This window comes from Struthio camelus, chromosome 1 (genome assembly GCF_040807025.1).
Source record: "Struthio camelus isolate bStrCam1 chromosome 1, bStrCam1.hap1, whole genome shotgun sequence".
Taxonomy (NCBI): Eukaryota; Metazoa; Chordata; class Aves; order Struthioniformes; family Struthionidae; genus Struthio; species Struthio camelus.
This window is the reverse complement of record NC_090942.1, coordinates 219,801,495-219,826,395: the sequence shown is the minus strand read 5'-3', so window position 1 is coordinate 219,826,395 and position 24,901 is coordinate 219,801,495. Positions and strand designations below refer to the sequence as shown.

General features: G+C 39.7%; 1 protein-coding gene across 2 annotated transcripts in view; it reads right to left on the bottom strand.

Moving 5' to 3' along the window:
* The window catches only part of TENM4 (teneurin transmembrane protein 4), a 394,575-nt gene that overhangs the window by 205,113 nt on the left and 164,561 nt on the right, over window positions 1-24,901 (bottom strand). Inside the window, exons 5-7 of one of the 2 annotated variants that reach the window (XM_068930642.1) lie at window positions 10,015-10,267; window positions 4,541-4,639; window positions 2,158-2,393 (exon numbers count right to left, since the gene is read on the bottom strand). In XM_068930642.1, coding sequence (XP_068786743.1) covers window positions 2,158-2,393; window positions 4,541-4,639; window positions 10,015-10,267 — 588 coding nt within the window. The remainder of the gene's footprint in view (window positions 1-2,157; window positions 2,394-4,540; window positions 4,640-10,014; window positions 10,268-24,901) is intronic. The other variant, XM_068930643.1, reaches the window with a different exon arrangement.

Below are 24,901 nucleotides of genomic sequence, written 5' to 3'. Positions count from 1 at the left end.
GTATTATTCAACTGAGGAGAGGTATCTAGAAAAAAAAAACTGCCAACGAGCACATATAGAAAAATCAAAACTGGAGGATAAACTACCACTTGCTTTGCAAATAAACCAGGTTATTTAAAAGAATGAACAAGTTCCTGTTAAGAACTTAATAGTTTTTATCAGAATACAAAATGTCTCAGCACAACTTGGTGAAAGGACAAATGTTTTGACTCTGATTCTTTTTATTCTTTTGGGTTAGGTGATACAATTCTCATCTGCAACTTGACAGGATGTAGAAAATAATTACAAATGAAAAGGTTATTCATAATTTTTAAATGAGTTAATTACTAAACCCCACCAGAGTTACTCATTACAGTAATTAATAATTGATTATACTTGAAATTAAACACAATTTTTCATCAAAATCTAATTAAATATCTGCCTTTTTGCCTGTTGATTAGAACACTGGGCCTGGTAGAGACAATCTTCGTTAAATATGTTTATGCTGAGCTGAACCATCAAATTTGATTTTTAATAATTGATAGTTCCTTTAGAAATTAGTAATTATGACCCATAATTACAGCAGTTCAACCTGATCAACACTTCTGGCATCTTGCCAGCCATCCATGGAGCCTGGCAGATGCCACAGAATTCATCTGAATGAAAAAAAAAAAAAAAAAAAAAAAGGATTGGAGAGCATTTAATGGACCTACCTTTTAACCACATTAACTGTGATTTTGAAAAGGAGCCTGATCTTTTCAGAACTCTGAAAAGGTTTTTGAGCACGAGAATATTGAACGGCAAACTAAACTCTTCTTAATCTATCAAACGGCATATACCTCCTCAGTCAGAATTAACAGGCACCACTATCCTGAGTTATAAAGAGACTCCTCTAACACACAGAGATAACGTCCAAAGGAACCATGTTCAGGGCATAAAGAGAATACCAGACAAATGAGAAAGGCGAGGCCAAATGTACATAGCAAATGATGAAAATTGACTGCATATTCCATCAAACTGCTGCTGATTTAATGTTGGTTAATTAATCATTCCTGCTCCTCTTACAAGAGGCACAAAAGTGGCCAAAGTATGATGCAAGCCAGAAGTGGAAAAGTATCAGTCATTAAAGAAACGCACATAAAAGGAACACAGTAAAAGCAAGCCTTTGTGGTAGTGCTAATTATACTCCTGTGAAATGAAAGCAAAAGTCTTTCGGTACAGGCTAGGATTTGTAATTCTAACCGCAACCTTTTATAGATCATTAGTGTACAGGAAGTCACCATAAAATCAAAGACTCACTTGTGCTGTGTGAAATAGGCACTTCTACCTGTGGTCATATCTGTAAGTGTATGACAATTAGAGTTTGCTCCACTGACAGTTTACAATAGGATTTTAGGAACGGACCTTTATAAGGCATTTGTAACGCAAATATCAAACCTCACTGAAGAAAAAGTAAGGGCAACACCCCCACTTCACAGGGTGCAAAATATAATTTTCACCTTTAACCATTCAATTACTTTTGCAGTGAACACTGGCAACCTTTAGAGACCAATGAAACTCAAACCATACTCAGTTCAAGTAAAAATCCCACTGCTGCTCCAGCCTAGTGGCAAATTTTCTGGAATCCCTCTTACTCCAAAAAGGCCCTGCTGGGCCACAATCTAAACCCAGTCCTTCCCTCGTCACTGTGAACTTCAAAACGAATGCTTAAATGGCTAGGATGTGCCACCAAGAGATAGAAGAAAAACACATTTCTGTGTCGTCAGGATTCTGGTTCTGACACTGCTCCCACTGATGGGACAGAATTACCTGTGACCTGGATAGGCCCGTGTTTAGGACATGTGCTTCATTAGGTGTTTTTAATGGGTTGCTTTGAGAAAACATGGTGGACTTGTCTCATTCCAGTTACACTTTCCTCTTCAGAAAGTAAGCAATCTGTGTTGTTTAAACAGAGCACACCATGACATGTCTCACTAAGCAATTCTGTTTCTGTTACACGCACTGGGCTAAATTTTGCTACCTACCATAACAACACTGTAACCTCAGTTAAGTCAACATAAGCCTTATTTCCCAGTTACTACGAGTATTGCCATCTTGGCCCTCTGTTCCCAAACATTAGCATTATGGGTGGGGTCTGCAGACAAAGGAAATAAAAGCAGAAAAGATAAATAAGCTTACCTATAAAATACGCCAGCAGGATCACCAGCGCGACTGAGATGACAATGGCACTCAGGGCAGCACATTTCCAGTTACAGTACTTATAGGGTTTCTTCAGGTTAAAGGCAGGCCTAGAGAACGTACTTCTGGGAAGGGGCCTAGGGGGAGGCGAGTACACAGTGCTGGACGTCAAGGGGTATCCCGGCGACGTTGTACAAAAAAGGGGAGAAGTGCCTCCAGGTTTAAACAGGAAGTGCCTGAGGGAAGAAAGACCAACAGCAGGTGACTCCTCACAAAACTCCAAGCAGCAGGAAAACTAGGGGTGAGAGGATGGCGATGGCTGCCAGGACGAGGAAAGCAGCTCCACATAATGCTGGCTAAATACATGGATGGCATGCACAAAAGAGAAGAATAAAAAAAAAAAAAAAAAAAATCAAAGGCAAGTCACACAGAGTAAAGGGAAAAAAAAAAATCACAGTGCCAGCAATGCCACAGAGAACTCTTCGATGGCAGCAGTCGCCTCTGTGGAAAAGCTGACGTTACAGTGAAATGAATATCCCAAGCACAGCTACGACGGACTGGTGGCACAGGCAGTACTGAGAGCCTGTTCACGCTCCCACAGAAATGCCTTACTCAAACTTAGTGGGAGCATGGGTTGGACTAAAGAAGGGAGGGCATTTACCAATTAACTGTATTGATCACTGCATGAGAGCTTTTTTTTTTTTTTATATCGAATTGCTGAATGGAGATGGGGAAAGAGCACTTAGGCCATTCAAGAGGACCCAAAGTGTCACGGAAGGGAATATTCACACTGTCTCCTCCTGGCAAATTTAAGTATTATTAGAATTTAAGGGTGATGGTATGGTTAAGGCCATCAAAGCTTAGCATTCAAGCAATTCACTTGCCTATAGCCAGTGGGGAGAGACACCAGCCTCAGGATGACAGTTCAGAGCACTTTTGGTAGATGCCTACCTTTGAAAAGTGTGAATACTGTCAACGGCAGTGTTTCCTGCCCAGTGACACGTCGGGAAGCACCATATTTTGCTCATTACTAAAAATGCAGCCTGAGAGCCAGCCTATGAGGACCTTTTCTGAGACTCATGAAAGTCCGTGAAAAAAGCCCACTGCGGTCCATGAGTTCCTTAAATGAAAGTGTGTCAATGGGAGTTCTTTCCATGGGAATCCTTAAATGAAAAAACTTAATTTTGGTGGGACACTTCTCGTGAAATACAGAGCATCCAAATTCCAGGAATGAAACTTGTGAAATGGATCCGACTCGCCTATCACCATGGTGACCATGCCGATGTCAAACAAAAGTACTTGCGCTTGTGAGGACTGAGAAGCAGCCCCAGTACAGCTAGCATCTTCTGCCATGGTTTTAAGGGTCAGATTCTCAGCCAGCGTAAATCAGCACGGATCCATGGGAGCCACTCAAGGCAATGGATTACACCAGATGAAGACTTGACTCTATTTCCTTGTCAAAGCCACTCGTACAGTAATAGGGGCAAATGTCACATGCAGAAACTTCATCATGCAGAAAAGCCACTAATTTGTGCAATATAAAGTGATATGGAATTCGCTGAAATAAGTGTTTATACTGTTACAGCCGTGGTTTATTGATGTTCTAAGCATGACTATTGAGCATTAGAGAAAGATTCATTATTTCTGCTAATGCTCTGCATCAAAACATTCATTTTCACATGGATTTAGTTCCTGTTCTGTGTTTTAGAAAGTATTTATTTAGATACAGATGTATCTGGCTTGAGTAAAGAGGCACCAGCAGTGTTCAAGGATATCAATTAGATCTTCAGCTGATAAAGACTATCAAATTAGGAAATACCTATACAAGGGCTATGTTTCTAAGTGTCACGTTAGAAGCTGTTTATAACTTAAAAGTTAAGTAAGTGATCAAAAGTTAAGTAAAAATGGCAGAATAGGTGATTGAGTCTAGATCAAGGGCTTAGATTTCAAGAGAAAAACCAGTAATATTAAAAGATACTCTGTATCTTTTGTAAGATAATGCACCTGAAAAATATTATTTTGACAGTGAAATATCAGGCAGCTGGCATAATAATAGCTCAAGGTCTTTATCAAAATGACATAAATCTTAGTCTATACGGGACTCTAAGTTGCTGTAGGTGCTTATTACTAGCGAAATAATTTTCAAAAACAGAGGAAAAAAGCAAATGGAATGCTGTGGATCACTATCATATTAATGAGTCTGCCATTAATATGTACAGGACACAGTGCTCCAAGCTCAAGAACCTCATTTTTTTTTTAAAGCCACCTTGGAAGAGGTCAGCAATGGTGTTGCCCTTAAACATCACTGATATGACCAAATGCTTTCATGCAAGGATCATAATGACTGTACAATAAACAGGAAGACCACATAAGTGTCACATACCCATCATTGTAAGCACCGTCATGTCGGGAGGAGGTGAGAATGTCCATCTCAATGAGGTTGTCCTGCAATGTCTCTAGGAATGTCTGCTTTGCTATGTTTCTACATACATATGGAAACATGAATGAAGCCAGTGAGTCATGCATATATGAAGTGTGATCTTATAAACCACAATGGTTATAGTGCAGTTGTGCATGGAATTAGAATGATGGACCATATATTTATATGTATAAGGCACTACACATATACATATATAGCTTTTAAGAATGTTCACTTCTTTATATATACACCATATATATGCATATACATACACATAAGCACACAAGCCCATGTGCATGTATAAAAAATGTTGATGTCTTTGTTCATTTCACATTATTTAATGCCAAAGACACATGAAACCTTCTGAACCGCTGAATTCAAAAGAGCGGATTTAAACCTAGCACCGCTGTAACCTTGTTGTACTTCTGCATCTGTGTTCTTGTTACACTGAAAAGGCACATCACAATATCTCACTGTGGCTACTGTCTTGGTAGTACAACTCCATCTAACCATGGACCTCCAGTGGACAGCTCATCCTGATAAAACGTGCCACTCCCTTTTTCAAGTTCCAGTTTGCTTTGGAGAATTTTTTAATTAGCAATTTGATTCATTGGTTTTTCTTTGCAGAACGATGATAGTTTGATATTTACAAGTTTCAAAATGCAATTTTTGCTCAATATGAATATTCTAAATTAAAAGTTTCTCAGTGATACACAGGCAGAAGCTGGAAAAAAGTTATGCTATAAACCCAAATTCCTCAAGCAGAGCATTGGCTTTAGTCCAGATAAGATAGGCAATAGGCTAGATACACAGCACGTGCATGTGAAAAAGCCTGGTTTGGATTTTGCACACAGTAGTGGTATTATGCAATATCTAGCGCCTCTCCTGTATGTACTTTGATGAGCCACTTTTTAACCCATATATGCTAAACTGCTTTGTACTTTTTGAGGAGAACAGCAGGAGCATAAAGTCAGTCAGATGCACAGCTGGGAAGAGATCGTTTCTCTCTCACCTTCAGGCCTGTTTCTCAAGACCAGGCAAAAGAAAATTCTTCCCATCTTTTTTAAAGCAAAAACCAGTCCTGATTTTGCCCATGTCTGTTTTCAGCATCAAAACTGAATCTGAGCCTGAACTGGAATAAATTCCCTGGCCAAAACTAGCAAAAGAAACATAATAGCGTTGCGATATTTTATCACTTTTCAGGATTAGGTGCTTACAGGATATAAGTGACATAACATGAACTCAGATGAATCTCCTCTGTCAAAGAAACGGGTTTCAGGTAACATACTATACCAAGGGAAACCAGCTCTGTTGCATTATACAGACCTTGATACTGTTTCTTTTAAAATGTCCTTAACCTTAATTTTCATCTCCATTTCTTCCTCTTCCTGCTGCTAATACCAGTACTTGTTTAATTCAGCTCTCTGCTTTTGTTGGCTCTGGGCTGCTTTGACAGCACAGACCTACTTCTTGATCTGAATGACAGTATAGTGATTCATATTCACAGCTTTGGAGTAAAGTGAATCGACATGCATGAGCTGTGTGCCGTAGCACTTGAGATATCAATCCATGCCCAAGTGTTTGCTGCTTCCTCACATTCCCTAGGAATGCAGGAAAGGCTGGACGTTGAATTCAATAAAAAAAAGCAGCAACATATGTGTGTGCACTGACCATTTAATGGATAAGAGGCAAGGCACCTAGCAACACTAATCAATAAAAGTTCATCAGTAGTTAGAATCCATGTCAAACTGGTTCCATGAATTTCAGTTGTGGATTGCCAATAAAGGAGAAGGGTGGCTTATCTAATGTTATAACGTATGTATTTGTAACAGTGCGGTTACTGGGTCACTGAGGTGACCGCTGTATCACTGTCCTCCTCAATGAAGGCTGGGTAGGTTCTGCTTCCTTGAAGATTACCTGTGAATAGCTATTTACAAACCACTCTCCCTTCTTACTATGAGTTTCGGTGGCACTATCTGACCTTACATGATTGCAACATGAAATTTCCTGGGAATGCAGGTCTTCTGAAAGAGAGACCTCTCTGTTGGACCCCTCTATTGATAACCTATTGGTTGTCAACTAAATGTCCACCTAGTTGGCATTCAATTGCTCCCTGCAAGGTCAAATGCAGAGAAACAGAAAGGAAGTCATACAAGAAGGAAGAGTGAGGAGGGGAGGATTGACTTACCTGTCAGGAGGGACTGCTCAGCAAAGATCTTTTCATCACAACTTTGATAATACAGTGCTTTTAAAGCAGCAAAAATGGGAGCAGAGAGGAAAAGAAAGTGGAAGAAGAAAAACAGGAAAAGGGGGTAAAGGGAAATAAATGAAGAGGAGAAATAACAGGAGAGGAGGGGGCTCTTTCTCCTGCAATACATAAATTCTCATAGATAAAGGATACGGCTCTCATGGTAGTTGTGTACTTGTGCTATACATCTGTGCTTGCCTTTGCATTACACTAAGGACATTTCCATGTAACAACAAACCAACCAAAAACTCCCAGTTCTGAACGCTGCCTGCAGTCCACATCAGTCAAAATCAAACCTCTTCAAATTCTGAGGTGCTTAAAATGTATCATTGTAGGCACATTTTACAGCTTGCAATGGTCCCTGTTTAAAAGGTGTAGCTTTTTCTTCGTGCTTCCTCTCTCTGTTGACTAATATGAGGTTTAAAAAAAATGGATCTTCAACAGAAATACAATTCCATTTTTGACATGAGATTATAGTAATCTCCTATTGCTATACTTCAAAGGCCTTAATTCTTGGATTAATGTCTCTTGGTTAGGGTTTAGTCTTTACATATTGGACATTTTAGGCACAGGTCATTTTTAGTTCTAACATTTTTTGCAGTGGGGCAGCTCTATTTCATGGAACAGATGGAACTGGGCCTCCAAGTTTGCTAAACAGATATAAAACCTAGTGGGAATTCTGTAGACATAAAAGACTGAAGGAAATGGAAGATCTGTACATGTCAGAAGAGCAGATTATTAGAGCAGAGATTTGTCATAGATTTACCATTTATCATCTATGCAGCGCGGTCCCTTTGCATTATGACACCATTATAACGTATCTTACTTTCTTAATGTTTGTTTAGTGAAGGAATAAAAGCCTGTCAGTGAGGTTCAGTAAATGTGCGAGTTTGCTGTTTAGCATAAAATTGCACATTTTTTTCCAGCATATTCTTTGTCTGACGGCACACTTGACAACACGATGCCATTCACACCAGCATGTCAAAAGCCACAAGATCAGTCTCCGAATGTTTTCTACCTCTGGTAATTAATAAAATGATTAAATTGAGTATCAGTTACAAATGTCTGATTTGTGATTCATGTGAAAATACCGAATGATGCAGAAGATTTCTTCATGCAAGTAGATCTCAGAAATTCCAGTCTTAACCAGTCTGGTTAAGAGTAATAATATGATCAACTCAAACTGCTGAAAGACCAAACTACTTCAGATCTGAAAAAAATTTCATCCACATTGATTTGGTGGAGAAGTGAGGACAGTCTTTAAAGATATACTTGGTTACAGTTTAATAGGAGCGGTACAAAACTAGACAAATAATTGTTCTGTCTATAAACTCCTGCATTAAGATTTGGTAGGGTTGTGTCTCCATCTCCCTCTCTGATAGCTGTCAGAACTGGAAAAATGGGGGCAGGATGTTTTCAGCAAAGAGCTTTTATCTCTGACATTACTTCATTGATTCAGCAATCAAGATCTTTCTTTTTAATTTTAAGATGCTAAGTGCTGAGAGATTCCAGCCAGATGTGGGGGTGTCTGGGCACTACTAAGAATTTACATCCTGGTTCAGAAAAAGGTGCATCATCTAGGTGTCACGTGCTCAGTTCACACATTGCTTATTGAGAATTATATAATTAAATCCTGGAAAATATGAAAGGGTCCATCTGCAAAAGTAAAGCAGCAAGGTTCATCTGTCTCTGTGATAGCTGAGAGCCTTCTCCAGCATTATAACCGACTATTCACAAAGGATTGCAGGACTGGGCCTTAAATATTCCGTATTTTTTTTTTTTTTTAAGAAACAAAAAATTAAAGTCACTGCTTGGGTATGTATGCATAAGAACTAGTAACACAATATAATTACTGAAACTGCTGCCAAATCACACTTGCAGTACTATTTTGTAATTTTGTCTTAATCTTTTGGAGCCAGCTTCTTAGTTGGGTCTTATTAATCAAGCAGTCTCAGAGAAACTAATTATCCTTAAATGCCATAAAATGTTACTTCAAAGTCTGTTTTGTTAGTTTCAGGAGGCCAGCAAACCCAGCTCCCTCTCAAACAGATCGAGAGACACATTCGTTTTAAAAAAAATGTTTTCTTAGGAGAAGCTGGCAAAACTGGGCCCATTTTGTCCCTAGATACAGGCATCCAGCTACCACTGATTTCAATGAGATTCCCACTGGCAGTGAAGTGACACATTTAGCCCCCGTCTCAGTTTTCAATTAGCAAATGTTTTTTTACTGTCCACAATCTTTCTGGTTGGACTGAGGAGGTAAGACAAATGAGGGAACTAAGGCAAGCAAATAAATGCACCGTGTTAGGCCTGAAAGACATCTCCCCAGGCTGAAATAAGTACATAGGAGTATTATGGGTGCTAATGACTCCAGTCTCTCCAGTGACTTCCCAGTGGCAAAGGTGAAGTAACATCTCTGGAGAATGAGAAGTGGAACAGAAATAAGCAGATGCACTCACAATCAGATGGGAGAATTGAGGCTAAGGGAGCATGACAACCCCCTTTTCCAGACATAACGCATTTGGAAAAAAGAGCTAAACAACACTATGAAGTAGAACAACTCCGTGCATGCTTGTTTGTGGCAGAGTGAGTGGTTGCATAGGTGGAAAAGAACTTTATAGGTAAATGGAGCATTAGCAATTGACTGATGCCTCACTATCCAGCGTTGTACACTTGCTGGGGCAATGTTGTAGGATAGTAAAATGCAGCAATCGACCTCTCCTCGTTAGGTCGAACGAGATCAACCTTTCCTGAATGACATCCTACAAAAGTATCTGCTTGATGAGGCAAAGCTAGAAGGCTAAATCTTTTCAATACATTGACTGATTTCAGCTTCTTAAACAGGATATTGATTTATCCTACCACATAGGAAGAAAAGACATTAAAGGAAAATAAAAAAGAAGAAAACCAAGAACATTTTAACCTATGATCTTGGTTCCAATTTTAAATGAGGAAAATAACCTTACAAGCAGCTGTTAAAACCAATATTTTTAGTTTATGAAAGCAGAGCAACTTACTCCTCACCTAGTCTAAATAAAAAGACACAAGGAATAATATATACAAATTAAAATGCATAAGCTAAACCCCAGTTCACAAACTGAACTGCTCGCTAAACAGATGTACATATTTTCCGTAACATCCTTGGCACACAAAATCAGAACACTGTACAGAACTAAAGAAAACGACCTACCTAGTCTCCAGTGGGATGTTACTGTTAAGTAACCAGTTGTCCTGAGCATGGGCTGGCTCTTGGGTGCTGGCTGGTTGTTCTCCAGAGAGAGAGTGGTCAGTAGGAGCTGGACTGGGGTTGCTGCGTGGAGTAAAGTTCCCTCTGTTTAGGGAATTGATGGAAGCCGCGTGATGTTGATTCGGGGTGTGAGCATGTGATATCGGAGGTGGCGGAGTTCTAAGTCTTGAATGATTCTGAAGATTTGGAGGATGATCTAAAACATAAGTAAAATATTTTTAGGGTTTAGGATGCGAGTCGTTCCGTACGACACTAATTTATGTGCAGGCACTTTTAAAATGTATGAAGGCTGGGATGCCACATATCCTAAATCAAACTCCAAAGGATAACATAGGATTGTTCCACATGCTCTAATGACACACGTGTTGATCCACCAACTGGCTAGAAAAATACTTCGGTTTCATGCCAGAATGTTCTGAAAGCTGAAAACACTGCAAAAAGGCTGTCCTGACAGCCAAGTTAACTTCAATGAACAACTGCAGGTTGCAAACTGCAATCTATCTAGTGACACTGATTTGTGATAAAGCATGAAAAATACAACCACCCTGGAGAGATAAAATTTAGAACAATGTTATGATGGATATACAGTGAAGTTTGTTTTGCCAGTTTTGCCAGAGTTCTTCCAATAGTTAAATCAACAAGACGACTGAGAATACATTTAATCATTGAGTTTAAAGAAAGCCATAAAACTGTGTCAAGATTATAAAATCTGACAAAAATCCAACAGTTTGTATTGGTAGAGAGGTACTCAAAAATTGAGTAAAATACATGTAGCATAAAAATTGAGGTGTCACGAAAATTAAACAATGTATGGCAAAGATAGACGTGAAGAATGGCTGTGGTTATCAGGCTTCTTTCAATAAAACTCCAGAGATTACTATTTGTTAGTCAAAAAAGTCTGAGGGTGGTGGTTTTGAGGAAAGCAAATGCTCAGAAAAGAACAACCTAGTGATAGATGATATTGTTATTTTTGGTTTTTAAACTAACTGCCAAATTATTTTTCCCACCTTTTCCAGAAATGAAGTAGTAACTTTTTTTGAGGAATTGGAGAGAGATCAACAGTTCATGACACTGGGGATGGGATACAGAATACTTAACTTATTCCTCACTGATTTTAGAGAGCTTAATTTAGTGAGTCATTAATACACAATATTTACTTGATTTTGTCTCTTAAAAAGATGGATATCATATCAATCTAATACTTACCAGCCAGACATTTGTATCAAGAAAAACTACTACTTATTTACTCTCTCATTAGGAAGCTCAGGACTGAATGAACCATACACAGTCCAAAATTGTCATATTTTGGATACCATTTATCATACTTAATGACAGTCTCAGGTATCTCAGAGTAAAGTTCAGTATCTCTGTAGCCTTCCAGATTTTTAGATATGGAGGATAAAGTTTAAAGATGTATGAGACACAGCCTGTCCATTCCCCTGTATTGACTTAAACTACCTTATTTTATTAACTAGAGCAGATTTTACCAGAACCTTTCAGTGCTTGAGTTGGTCTATCAGAAAAACAGAAGGTGTAAATTAAGAAGGTACCATTCAGTTTGAACGTGTTAGCTTCTTCGAGCTTTGCTACTTTAGACATGGGAACAGGGGGATATAGTCCATGAAAAGAACTGAGTGCCACTAGATTCCGACTCATCTTTACCTTATAATCTGAAAAAGGTGAACACCTTAAAAGCACCTGTTCTCTCTGTTGTACCTAAGAGGAGTCTCGAGCAACCAGCTCGAGGTTCAAGAGGCTCATAGTAGACATCTGCCTTTGGACAGACAAAGTATTCCCAGGAATCTAATGGCGTATTCAGAGGTCTGACTTACCCAAAGCTCCTACAAAAGTAATAATGCCATACTGGATTCTGACCTATGGCGAGGTAGCCCCAACAAACTCTGTGCATTAGCCAGAAAACTAAAGGGAAGGCTAGAACCACATCCATGGCTTGTACGGACAAAGAACATCAGAACCAAACCAGGTCTGACATCAGCTCCGCGGCATGACATGAACCGAAGCATTCAACTGCTCTAGGACCGGACATTACGAGGGACTGTCACTTAACTGATGCCCTAAGCACAGAGACAGTAAAAAAGACAGTGGAAAAATCCTACTGCTGGTAGTTACACTAAAGACTCATTCTCCCACTCAAGAAGCAGCAGCCGTGGTTCCTTGGAGAAGTACCAATCTGCCCCGTTTGCTGAGAGGCAGAAAGAAGATGGGAAGACAGGCAGATGTTACACACCAAAGACTGTGGGAACATGTCTGCTTGCAGGCAAAGAAAGATAGGAATGGTTTATTAATTCTAGGCTGAGGGAGATGCACATAAAGGATTTGAGTTTCTAGGGCTGTCAATCTATCACCTTTCAGGAGAACTTAATTCATCCGAGAGAAAATATCTTGTCAAACAAAGAACAACATACCAAAGGATTCCAAGTGCAGTTATTTGGGTGTTCATTACAACCGAGGCCCAAGATGAAAACTCTGTGCAAATGGAAAAGGGGGGGGGGGGGGGGTAAAACAGGTGAATGCTGGAATACACAATAGGCCTTTGTGAGGTTCTCCTGTTATCAATAGACTTTTCCTACTGGGGGCACTGTTTTTAGACTATGAGTCAGAGCCAACTTCCAAAGATCCGTTAAGTAAACTCCAGTTTACACCTTACAGACACATTGCAGATGCTATTATGGATACTTTTGAATCAAGTAAAAATGTGTAATTTTTGTTCTGTATTTGCATACCCTCTGTGGATTTCTTTGCTAAGTAAAGACAGTGCACCTATCTAACTCAGATCTATGTGATTTTTCACAGGACTTTATAGATTATATTTCTTTTTCTGACAGTTAGGTAGCTTTTCCTCCTAGAATATTATTGATTTTATTCATATAAAAATTCTGAACACTGATGTCACATCTGAGCATTACTGAATACAATATACCTTGACTAGGATTAGCACCTATTTTCTCTTGTCTTTTTTTTTTTTCTTCCTCTCAGGTTGAGGAATAATAGCAAAGAAGTGTATATGAAAGTACAAGCTATGAAATCTTTACACTGAAAATTACTTCATATGTTGGGGATTTCTATGATGGGACAAAACTATCGAGGTTCTGACAGTCTGCGGTCACCAAAAATTCCGTGGGATTTGCAAAGGACAAGGTAACCCCAAGAAATAAATGATTTCCTTATTGTCTAAAGTTACAACTGTCCCTTTATTAGAACACACTCTTTTTAACTTGTTCCAAATTTTCTGAATGATATTAATGGATGTGGTTATATTTCCCCAGCTAGAAGGAGGGCCTTAGTGCCAGCTGCGGTTGCTCTTTTACATAATGCATACGCACATATTTTATACAGTGGAAGATGCTCTGATCATCCAGTTACGTACTATACATAAACACCATATATTTATAGCTGCCTAGGCAGCACTGAATTTTGGCAGATCCCACCATGCAGGCAGGCTAAAGTGGGAAGAAGATGAAACTTTCTACATCTAACAGCAAGCCTTTATTAGGACAACCACCCCATGGGAATTCAGAAGACTTCGTGGAGGACCAGGAAGGGCATTGTGGCCTCTGCACAAGTCACATTAGGCTTCCCAAGGGCTTTTTAAAGTAGGTATAAGATGGCTAGCTGTGCCTACCTAGAAGTCATCCTGGATTACTCAAAAGCAAGCAATTTTCAGAATTTTCCTCCCTGCCACTTTCCTCTCCACTTTCCAAAAAGATACAAGTTAATCAATCCCTCTAGATTTGTTGTTGGCACTCTCATGAAAAATCTGGCATGCGCTATTCAGAAGGACGAGCTAAGCTGACAAGGCACTGAGAAAGAAAATAAATACCTCTTAAAACAAGACCTCCAAAATTTCCAATAGTCTCCAAAAATCAAGCAGCACAGGCCGTGTGATGATTTTGGCCTTTAAAGGGACAGCAAAGTTACCTGTCAACAGCACAAGAGTCCTCACACCCTTAGATACAGTGTGCCAACTCCAACAAAAAGGTTCAGTATCTCCAGACAGTAGGCTAGCACTGGGGAAGTCTAAATAGCTCTGAACTTAATGAGTACCCCCATGAGCCTCGTTTTCACTAATGAGTCTCCAAAGACTGTCACACAGGAAATATGTCAGCATTCAATTGTAATGAAACACTGGTAATCTGATTGCTAAATACGCCAATAGAAATCAAGTTGCCATTGTGTTGGGGTTTTGTCTGTTTTTTAACATTAAAATGTCTTTGACTAACACTGGCTTGGTAACCACAGATAAAGCAGAGCTGAAAGATAACTCAGTTAATGAAGCTTGTGCTTGGATGCAAATTAGAGAGACTTGACAGAATTCTGTGAATGAAGAATTGAATAAATGTGAGCCATAAAAAGATTGCCAGTGAGGAGCTAATGTGGCAAGATTTGAGTAACAGATCTGAACCCCTACGTTCCTTTTCTTAATCATAAATGAGTATTACCGTTTTGAAATTAGTCTATGTAACAATTACTCTTTCTGATTCATTAGGTTTTGAGATTGTGTTCAGGGCAAATGTGTTAACCTCAAACACATCTCATCTTTTTTCCCAGCTTGTCCTGTTCCTCCAAACATTTGTCATTCATATGCCTGTTCATATTCAGATAGCCTGATGCCGGAGTGGTGTCTGGTTTAGGTACAGGAAATATTTCTTTCTACTGCCTGTAGACAGAGCCAGGTGGTATGAATCACTCATTGCTCCCTTGAACTTAAAACTCCACAGTAGCTGTGATGACTAACTTGGTAGTTTGACTTTGGACGATAGTGCTTGTACTCACAAACAGAGAAATCCCCCTTTTCAGGGGAAATAATCTTTAAAATAATGAACAGAAGTTCATTATGTTTGAGTGACAGGGCAGCCAAGAGTCTTGCTACAGCTCCAGGACCATGTTTCAATCTGTACTGCAGATGCATATTCACAACCCTCCCATCATCAGCCGTCTAAAACTACCTTCATATGTGACCTATTCCTTTGGCTGCCATTGACTATAGAAGCTGGGGTTCCTTCCCTCATTAACCTGATGGGTCTCCACAGTCAGGTTGGCTATGAAAGACTGAATTGTGTCTGCCCCAGCATCCTATTGGGGGGCACAGAGTTTACTGTTAAAGGTAAGATAGCTTGGCAGTAACAGGTTCCTTATCAGACACACGACAAACCAAGGACAGCATCTGCAAAACCAAGAGCAAACAGAATATATAACCCTCAAGCTGACAGAAAATGGCAAAACAGGTGGGAAGAATCAGATGAGGCAGCAGAGGGGATGTCTGCTCAGCTGGTATACTGGTGACAGCCAGGACCTGCTGCAGCCCAAACTTTCCTCCTGTTTGTGCAGAATCCAGCTGAATGTGCAACACCTGGACCGGGATACAGCAACATGAAAAGGCGGTACCTCTGTCACACCTGACACACCAAGCAGGTCTAGGCTGTTGCTGATAGTCTGCAATCTGGGGAAGAATTCCCTCCTCCAATATATGTCCTATGCCAGGCTTTGTCCACATGGGACAGTTAGGTAGACTGGTGAGGAAGCCACATCAGAAGGGAGTGGTAGAGACGGAGAAGAACAGGTCTCTCTCAGTCTTCAAATGATTTAGCAGGGCATAAATGTCTCTTTTGCCCACTAACACTTAAAAACTTGAAAATAGTGACGCAATTCGAAGGCTCCCTTAAATTCTGAGTGACTGAATTTCACCTTAAGAAGTACATCCACTGAATTTGACTTAAGACTAGCTTCTTCTACCAACAAGAGGAGTGTTTGTGCAGTGCGGAGGAACACATGTTTTGCTGTAACAACATCTTGTGTTACTGGTTTTCAAAATAGCCACAAAATGACACTGAATCATGACAATAAACAGAGAACTGATGTACAACCTCCATAAAATAACAAAGCAACACTAGGAAAGCTACTTTGATGCCAATTCTTTTCTATTTATTTTAAATGAAAGCATAATATAGAGCTGCTATTCCAACAAAGAATTTCAACAGAGAAAAAAGTTGTCCTTTCCATGCTGTTAAAATCAGCAGCGTGAATGTTCTGGTCTAGTTGAGTTCATTGGGCTTTGGAGCCCAATCTTTAGTGTTTTCTATTTCACTTGTACTTTACTACGTTATACGCACAGACAATCTATGTTTTACACGTGATTAAAGCCTATAGGAAACTTCCTGTGTATACGTGTATTGTCAGTTTGGTGCAGTCTGTCATCCAGAAAAAATCCCACTATTACTAGAAACTATATAATAGAAAAAAAAAAAAAAAAAAAACAGCTACATTGCTACATTGATGTAAACAGTTTGGACTGTTTCTCTGAATGTGCAACTTGGACACTGAGTTTGCAATAACCAATGCTAAAAAGACTGATCACCAAAAAAGTCGCAGAACATAAAAACTGCAGTGATTTTTCATGACAAAACTACCCACAGTGTCCTTATGAGAGTTTCCAGCCACAATCTTTATCTGTTTTAGACATTGCTGACTAAAATACATGCCAGGACCAGTGGAAAAAAGACTCTGTAGCTATCAACACCTAAACTTGACCTCCAGCAGGGTACAAAATCTTAAAAACAGATTGCAATCACCAGCAAGTGGAAAAGGAGGACCTAAAAACCAGAGAGCAGAAAAAAAAAAAGGAGCTTGCTACTAATTGACAAGTCTAGGCTTTTCAAACTATGCGGGCTTCAATCTGAACTATTTCTAAGTTATTCCTATACTTAAGGAACTTCATTTGTTTAGATGACTTTCATCTTCATTTCATCCAAAACCAGACCCACCTGGATGGTACATGTGCCCATGTGAAAGTACCTGAAGCCCCTCTCAGGCAGCACAGATTAACACTTCATTGGTTTTACTGTTTACAGAAAACAACAGGTGTACAAAATCAAGTCCAGACAAGCCATCTCCTCTGTATTTTTTTCATCAAATGTGTACATTACACGCAAACTTTTCTCTCCAGTGCCAAAATGCCTTTGCAAAAGCAAAATATTGACTTTGGGGGTTTAAATCAATTTTTTGTTTGATGCTGGGCTGTCAAGCTTAGGCGCTACATAATCAACGAGCGCTCTGGGTGGTTGTTTTTTCATCAGTATGTATCCAGATGAATTGTATTCTTTACAAGAAATGCTCTTAAAAAGGTCCATGTCACTGTCAAAGGCTGATATGCACACTTTAAAATCATGCTATTGTTCATTACTTAAGTTAATAAAAGGGCATCACAGACCACTAAAAACATGGCAGCAGCTTATTATTATTCAGACTCTGGCAGTTTATGAAGAATAATTGCCTTAGGCATGGAGTAAAGTAAAAAAAAAAAAAAAAAAAACACAGAATACCTGACGGACTGCAAATGAGCTAACTGAATCTAAATAACTTATATTTAAGTTATTAGATAAGTCGCTGGTAACATGGGAAAGGAACCTCTACAAATTTCTTGCTCAAAGTCTCCTGGAGACTTTGAGTTCGCTGCTGGGCTTACAAAAACAGAAACATTACCTCCACCGAGGCCTTTGAAGGCCCAAGCTGCAGAACTGCTGGCCCTTCTAAACCGGGCACAGGAATGAACATGGAACCACGGATTTATATATCTAGAACAATACGAAATGATAGCTCTTTCCCACTCAGAAGTGCCCCAAACATTTGATGGCTGCAAACTGACGGTGCGCCTTGCCCCTCTTGGCCCGATGTTGCAGGCACCCACAGAGCCCTCTCAGCCTCTCATGTCTGGGTCCTGCGGTCTGGAAACCCCTAACGATACCTCTCTTGATTTTCAGGAGGATGCTCAGATCACTTTGCTATGCCATTTTGACACCACTGATGGCTTCCACGAGCAACCTTCCTGTCTGAGGATAACCAACCTCCGCTGCTAAGAGGGACAGCGCCTTAATATGAGGCAAGAAAATCCACTGGCTTGAGTGAGGGATGGAGTATCCATTTGCATTCTGGTCCTGAGTAGCTGCACTTGTTAAATCACATCCATCGAATGTTTCTAAACACGTGCACCTGAAACTGGAACATACCTCCTGAAGAGCTGAGAACCACTTTTTTAAGTAAGAGATGCAGGTAAGTCAGTACTTCTGAAAATATGTACCCTTTTTTAGGTGCCAAAAGGTAGATTTGGTTCCCCATATTCTATATGTTATAATGTATGCTATATAAACTCTAAAATTCATCTGCAGTAAGCCAGGATACTCTGTGGCTGGGCATCAGGCATTACCTATGCCACTTGGATGACTGTCACTCACAAGCTTCCCTCCAGTGGTGTCCAGCTTGCCCAGGCCCAGCACAAGCAGCTGGGTGCCATCCCTCGGCCTAGAGAAATGAAAACTGCTCTCAGATTCCTCCCCCCCTACCCCACCCCGCATATTAAAAAACCACCTATGGTTACCCTTGTGGAAAGAAATGTGGTATATTTCTGTGAAGCCTGCAGTTGATTCACTTGAGGCGCTGAGGAATTCTTTCGTACAAAGGGAGTTTAATGGGCTTCCCTGCACACGCTATCTATCATCTCCTTCGTCAATGACGCGGGTGGTTCTTCCATGCAGTAGCGTATGGAAGGAAACATTTAAACAAACAGAAAATTGTAGTTTTAAAAATCATGCAGCCGAGCCTTATCTAAACTAGACATGGTTTGCTGCCACGGTCACACTTGCAAATTTCTGAACCGTCTGTAGAAAGCAGTTCCCCAAACTAAAGCGTATCAGCAAAAGGAGTCTTGGGCTGCCGTAAGAGCATATAAACTCAGGATTTCACCAGCATGGCAATGTCAAATAGTTTTTTTCATGTGCCTATATTGGAAAAGCTTCGAAATAGAGACCTGGCCTTTGCCTATTTCTTCTCCCTAAAAATAAAATGAACAAGCAATCTATGTTTTGCTTCTGCTCTTCAAAACACTTATCTGAATTACCGTTGTGACTTAGCTGTACACAAACAGGACTGACAGATCCCCAGCTCCATCAGCAAAACTGACTATTTATAGGAGCTGAGAAAACAGTCTGTTTTATATGATTTTTACAATGTTAGCAGTGGCAAAGGGATTGGGTTATTATATAAAGCAAGATGATCCAGAGACTGTCCTTTCAAAAACATGAACTGACATAGCTCCCATGCAGTCCTACTGCATGGATAGTGTATGCACCCTAAGTGGCCATGGTGAAAGATTAATATGCTGCAAAAACGTTTTAAAAATTTACTGTATTCAATGTTAACTTGCAAGCTTTGGATCTGAATTCTGACCTCCAAGGGGCGTGTAATTCCTAGTGCAGTCAGGGACCTGCAAAGCACAGACATCTCAGGGTAGGTTTTGTCCCTCCCTTTTTCATCTGTGCAGGTCCCAGGCTTGTGAAGGAATCAGTCTCTTGAAATACACAGCTCCATATTTCACAGCAAAGCGCTTATGGAATGTGACACGGCGTGGCGTAGCACAATGCCAACAAGCCCTAATGCTTTTAATTATTTACTCTAGAGAAAGAAAGGGGAAAATTTCATCTTGGCAGCAACTGAAATAAACTATTTAAAGTCTTTGCTAGCAAACGGAGATTTTTTTTCATGACTCTGTGTCAACTTCTGCACATGTTGCCACTCAAGCCCAGCAAAGTCACCGCGCAGCGCCGGACCCGTCTGCTAATTTTTCTTTTGTCAGCCCTTCTCTACTCCCAGCCCGCCTTTTAATTTTATTTTGCTGCCTTTAAAGTTTTAACAAAGCCATTTTTGTTAAATACTGCCAAAGCCCAACATAAACTAGTGACAATTCCACTTGACAGCTGCGACGCTGACATGAAGTCTGTCACAGTGATTAATACCTACACCCCCCCCGCCCGCCCCATCCACTGCGTGTACAAAAGCCTGACTGATTTCCTTTGGTGAAAACCATGGGTGCAGTTAAGTGTAAAATTTCTCCGCACAGGTGGAAAACCTTATTCCCTTTGGCACATGAATCTGATTTGTGAGAGCTGGGCTCCATGACCTTTCCCGTTAGGTTCTCTTTGACATTCTCCGAATCACCATGGCAGAAGGCTGGGCTTCAAATAACCCTGAAACAGGCATAAAACTTTTATATTTTTATTAACACTTGAAGAGGCCACTGAAAGAAAATCAAAACTATGAATCTGTCAAGATACCCCTCAGTAATGCTGCACTTTGTTCAAAGAACACCATGACAGCAGGGCAATGTAGTTCATCTGGGGCGCATGGTTGTCTATTCATTCAGAACACTTCAACACCTAAATACCTTAGTATCAATTAACACAGTCCCTCCGGCAATGCATTTCAAAGAGGAAATCTTCATGGCAGTTAATCTCGTTTACCACATTTGGCTTTTTTCGCTTCTATATTTCATAATATAAATTTCTGGCACCTCAGAAATAAATTGCAATAAACTATAAATACATATATACTTAAACGTTAGTAGACCAAAAGGACATTTATACACGTTCTGACGTTAATTTTTTTTATCCTTTTATTCTGAATGTACCTTTGTATATACGTCTCTGCCTTGTTACAGACACACAGATGTGTACATATGTACATAATAGTTTTTAAGATCCACAGACACAAAGAAACCATATCATAGTTAAAAGATGTTAATCTTTTCTTAATCTTAGCTCCTAACTTTTCTGGTCTCCTATGAGGTGGCACTGTCTTTACCGGCATCACACATTAAAGTGATGCTTGCAGCCCATCAACTTTAATTTCGGAGAATGAGCTCATGTAGACTAAACAAATTAAAAGGTTTCTGGTAGAACAAAAAGATTGCCTTAGCTTTCTGCAAAAATAGGGTACCAAAATTATTCTTTATTCTCCTGATGTTTATCATGGTTGTCTTCAGTCCAGGAGAAACTGAGGAAAAACACTGTACCTGGCTACGTAGCAATTATTGGCAAATACAGAAGACAGAGAAAAACAGGTTTTTTTTTTCCTCTGTTTGTCATAGCAATTTTGAGTGCAATTATAAATAGAATAGGCACAATAGTATGAAAGAGATATATATATTTTTTGCAATTGATACTTTAAAAGGAACATGATGAGTATAAGCTCACAAACTGCATGTGTGAAACCGCTGCTGGATTATTCTTAGCTCTAAATATATCAATAGAGAAATTTTTACATGCACAAACAGAAGTTAGATACCATCTCCCATTTTATGTCAGTGGCACTCAGTCACATCTGTGACTTTGAAAAACACACCATGAAAATTTTAAAATTGAACCCTGAATTAATGGTATTAATGCAGGCTCCTGCAGCCAGGTAATTAGCTTGTTTAATAATGCACTTTGGAAAGGCATATTCCTAATATTCTATCAACTCTAATATTAGCTGAAGACTCTCTTAGCATGTGGCTGCTCAAGAGAGTGACAACACGTTCAGATAGCACTTTGGCATGAAGCGTGCGACTAGAAAGCTCAGTCAGATTATCATGAAAGATGAATAGTCTAAGGTTCTTTTCATTACTTTCTGTAAGTGCTCTTGACATTCTCCAAAGCAGTTTAGGAGCTTCCTAGAAAAATGTCGAAATAAAGTAATAATTTTCTTATGATATTATTGAACAAGACGTTGGCATGGCACGGTTCAGAAATGAAGATCAGTGACTTATGAAGACAGCGCACACATGCACACACCCATGTATCATCAATGACTTCAGTGTGATCAAAACAATAAACTGTATCTTCACAGGTACATTTTCAAGGAACTAGACTTAAAACTGTAGAAAGGAAATTTTATATTATATGTCCTTCAAGTATCCTAACATCATACATTTTACCTATACAGGAAACTTCTGTTCCAAGCATTGGTATTTATTGGCTCAGCGAAACTATTTGCACTGCCTTCATACTGGAAGCATTTGCTATAGAATTTATACCTCCTCTAACTCTTTCTAAACAGAATAAATCTAGCGCAGTACTAAGTCGTATGAAAACACTGCCTCACTTTTCTAGGGACAATCCTGTTAAAACTAGTTTACTATCTATCTGCCACAGGTACCAACTGGCACAACTCTGTGAGGGTTACAGAATTTTCTGGTTTAATTAAAGAGATGGTCATAAAGATATATTTTATTATCTGTAACTCAAGAACTGCATGTGATGAAAGTATTTTTTTTTGTTTTGTTTTTTGTTCCCTCCAGAGTCCCACGACTCCCCCCTCCCACCCAGCTGAAGGATATACAGTCTGGAATAGGCCCACCATAAACCACAGGCTGTAAATTAAACAGAGGGATGAATAACTGGCTTGAGGGTTTTAGGAATGCTAACATAACACATGTTATTCAGTCTACTGTAAGGGAGCTTCTTTCACAAATGCATTTCTAAAGGAGGACAATTACTTAATAACATGATTTAAATGAATAATGGACCTGGATAAGGTTTGAATTTCATGGAATATGTTTACCAACAGAACTTTAGATTACTCACTTTTGTCCTATAGATTCCTAAAGCACTTTACATATTTACCAAATTGGTATATAAATTATAAGAAAGAATCATTTAACCCATCACTGAAAGGCTGTCACGCCCGCAGCAGAACCAGATAGCTGCTGCGTTAAGGGTGAAGCCCTGATGCCACTGAAGACAAGTGCAAACCTCTGAACAACTTCAGTAAAGCCGGAATTTTACAACTCATCTTCTGCAAAAAAAACCCCGTAATACTTGATGGGAGCTTTAATACTGGAAGCCAGGTAGGACTTACTTTATTCTTCAGTTTCAGTGATCAAACCGTGACAGGGACAGATCTGTGTATAGCATTATGAATCAAACAGTCTACCTTCCTGTCAGTGTAACCATTTGGAAAGAATTGCGCAGAAAACTCCCACAGGGATATACGGCCCTTGATCTGCAGCAAAACTCCTGTATTGTCAATACTTGCCTTGATCTGCAAGGTAACTTGCTTGATGTCAGTGGCAGTTTTGTGCACAGTGTGGGCAGTATGGGGCTCCTAAAGAAAGTTTTAGAAGCTGGGGATGCGCTGAGATTAATCAGCTTTTGATGCCTCACCACAGAAAAACAAAGGAGCAGGGTTTGTGGATACAGTCTGCGAGGAACATTCAACAGCGGCCAGAAAAAAAAAAAAAAAAATCACATTGAAAAATTACAAAGTTCCTACCTAGCCAGAGGAGCAGAGAAAGAGCGAGGGAGGGAAAGGTTAACCTTGAAGAAAGAATCATCGACAGAAGGACCCAACTCTCTTCATCTCTTCTACAGTTTTTCTTCTGAACTATCAGTTTTTATCTGGATCTTCTCTGATCTTCCCCCGCCAGCGCAATCTGAATTCTCCAAGAGCTGCCAAACTGCTATTAAAACCAGATCTTATAAGCCATACAAACCAGATCCTGGGGTTTGGAAGTAGATGCTAACGTTTTCCTGCACCTCCTTCCTACCCCATCTAGTCTGTTATCTTCTGAAAATCCAGAGGAGAAGCTGCTCCCTGAAGGAGATGCACAAACCCAACTTCTGGGCCAAAAAATAGCCTGATCTCACAGAAAAACGCTGGACACCAGGGAATTTGCGCTGTTCTATTCTTTGACTTCATGGCAGTAAAGCTGCTGGAGTTACAAAATCCGAAAGCTTCTGTGTAACTGCATAGTGTCTAGAGGAGGAGTAAAGTGATATTCACCCTATTTGGGACTTGATGCTTTTAAAATAATCTCCCTGGTATAAACTGAGAGCCAGAAACATAAATATTTTTTTTTTATTACATAGCAACTTTCACCCTAGACTCTCCAAGTAATTTACAACATTAATTAGTTAAGAGCATCTGATAACAGGACTCCATATTAAGATGATTATGACTGTAATTAAAGGTAATGAAATGATGAAAGGATCTGCACTCAACTTGTACATTAAAATAGTGAACTTTGAAGTCACAAAAACAAAGTTGAGTGCAGCCAAAGATATATGACTAAGTGCACATGAGCTTATGGATTTCATTTCTCTAGTCCAGTCCTGCCTCTAGCTAAGAATATGTGAATGTGATCTGAAAGATTTGGTAAAAGCTTTGCTGCGGAACAGAGATTAACACCAGAAGAGCAGCCAAAGCCCAGCCTAGTCAAGCATGCGGGGTCCTGTGGTGGCAATTAAAACTGGATGACTGAGCTCAAATGCTTTTTTCTTTTTTTTTGGCTTTAAAAAAGAAACTGGTTTGGCGTGCAGTAACTGGAATTCTTCAAGAATATTGATTCCATTTTGGTGGACACATATTGCACGCACTCAGGATCATAATCTTTTGTCCAGCTCTGTTTGTAGACAGCAAGGATGCATGCTGAATAGGCTTTTATTCCCATGTGCAAGGCATGACGGGATGTGTGGACGGACCGTCACTTGGTTCCTCTAGAACTATGGAATTCAGACATAACATGGTGCAGTTGCGGTAGGGTAGAAAGACAGGCCGAGAGACAGCTTTCTATAAAAGACAAGAGTCCTTTAAAGGGAGCGAGGAAAGAGAGCACAGAACTGCAGAGAATCTCTGGCTGAGGTTATGGCTGGAGCCCAGTTTTCTAAAGGTTTTTTTTTTTTTTTTTTCATGATTCTTGGAAACAAGTGATTTCAAAAGCAGCAGAAGTAATAATACTTGGCTTTCTGATGGCTGACTGGCAATGTGCATGTTTTGGCTGACCTGCAGGCTGCTGACAAAAAAAAAAAAAAGGGATATCAGTGTAGCTCCCCTTGTCATTTCTTCCATGCAGGCACTAATTTAGATCAATCTTTTCTATCCAGTTTCCAGTTTCTACAAAACTTGTGGGAACTTGGTATCTTTGAGATCTATGCTCCTCTATGAAGCAGTTGAAATTGGTCAACAGCTTAAAAAATTACGTGCGGAATGGTACGCACACAGA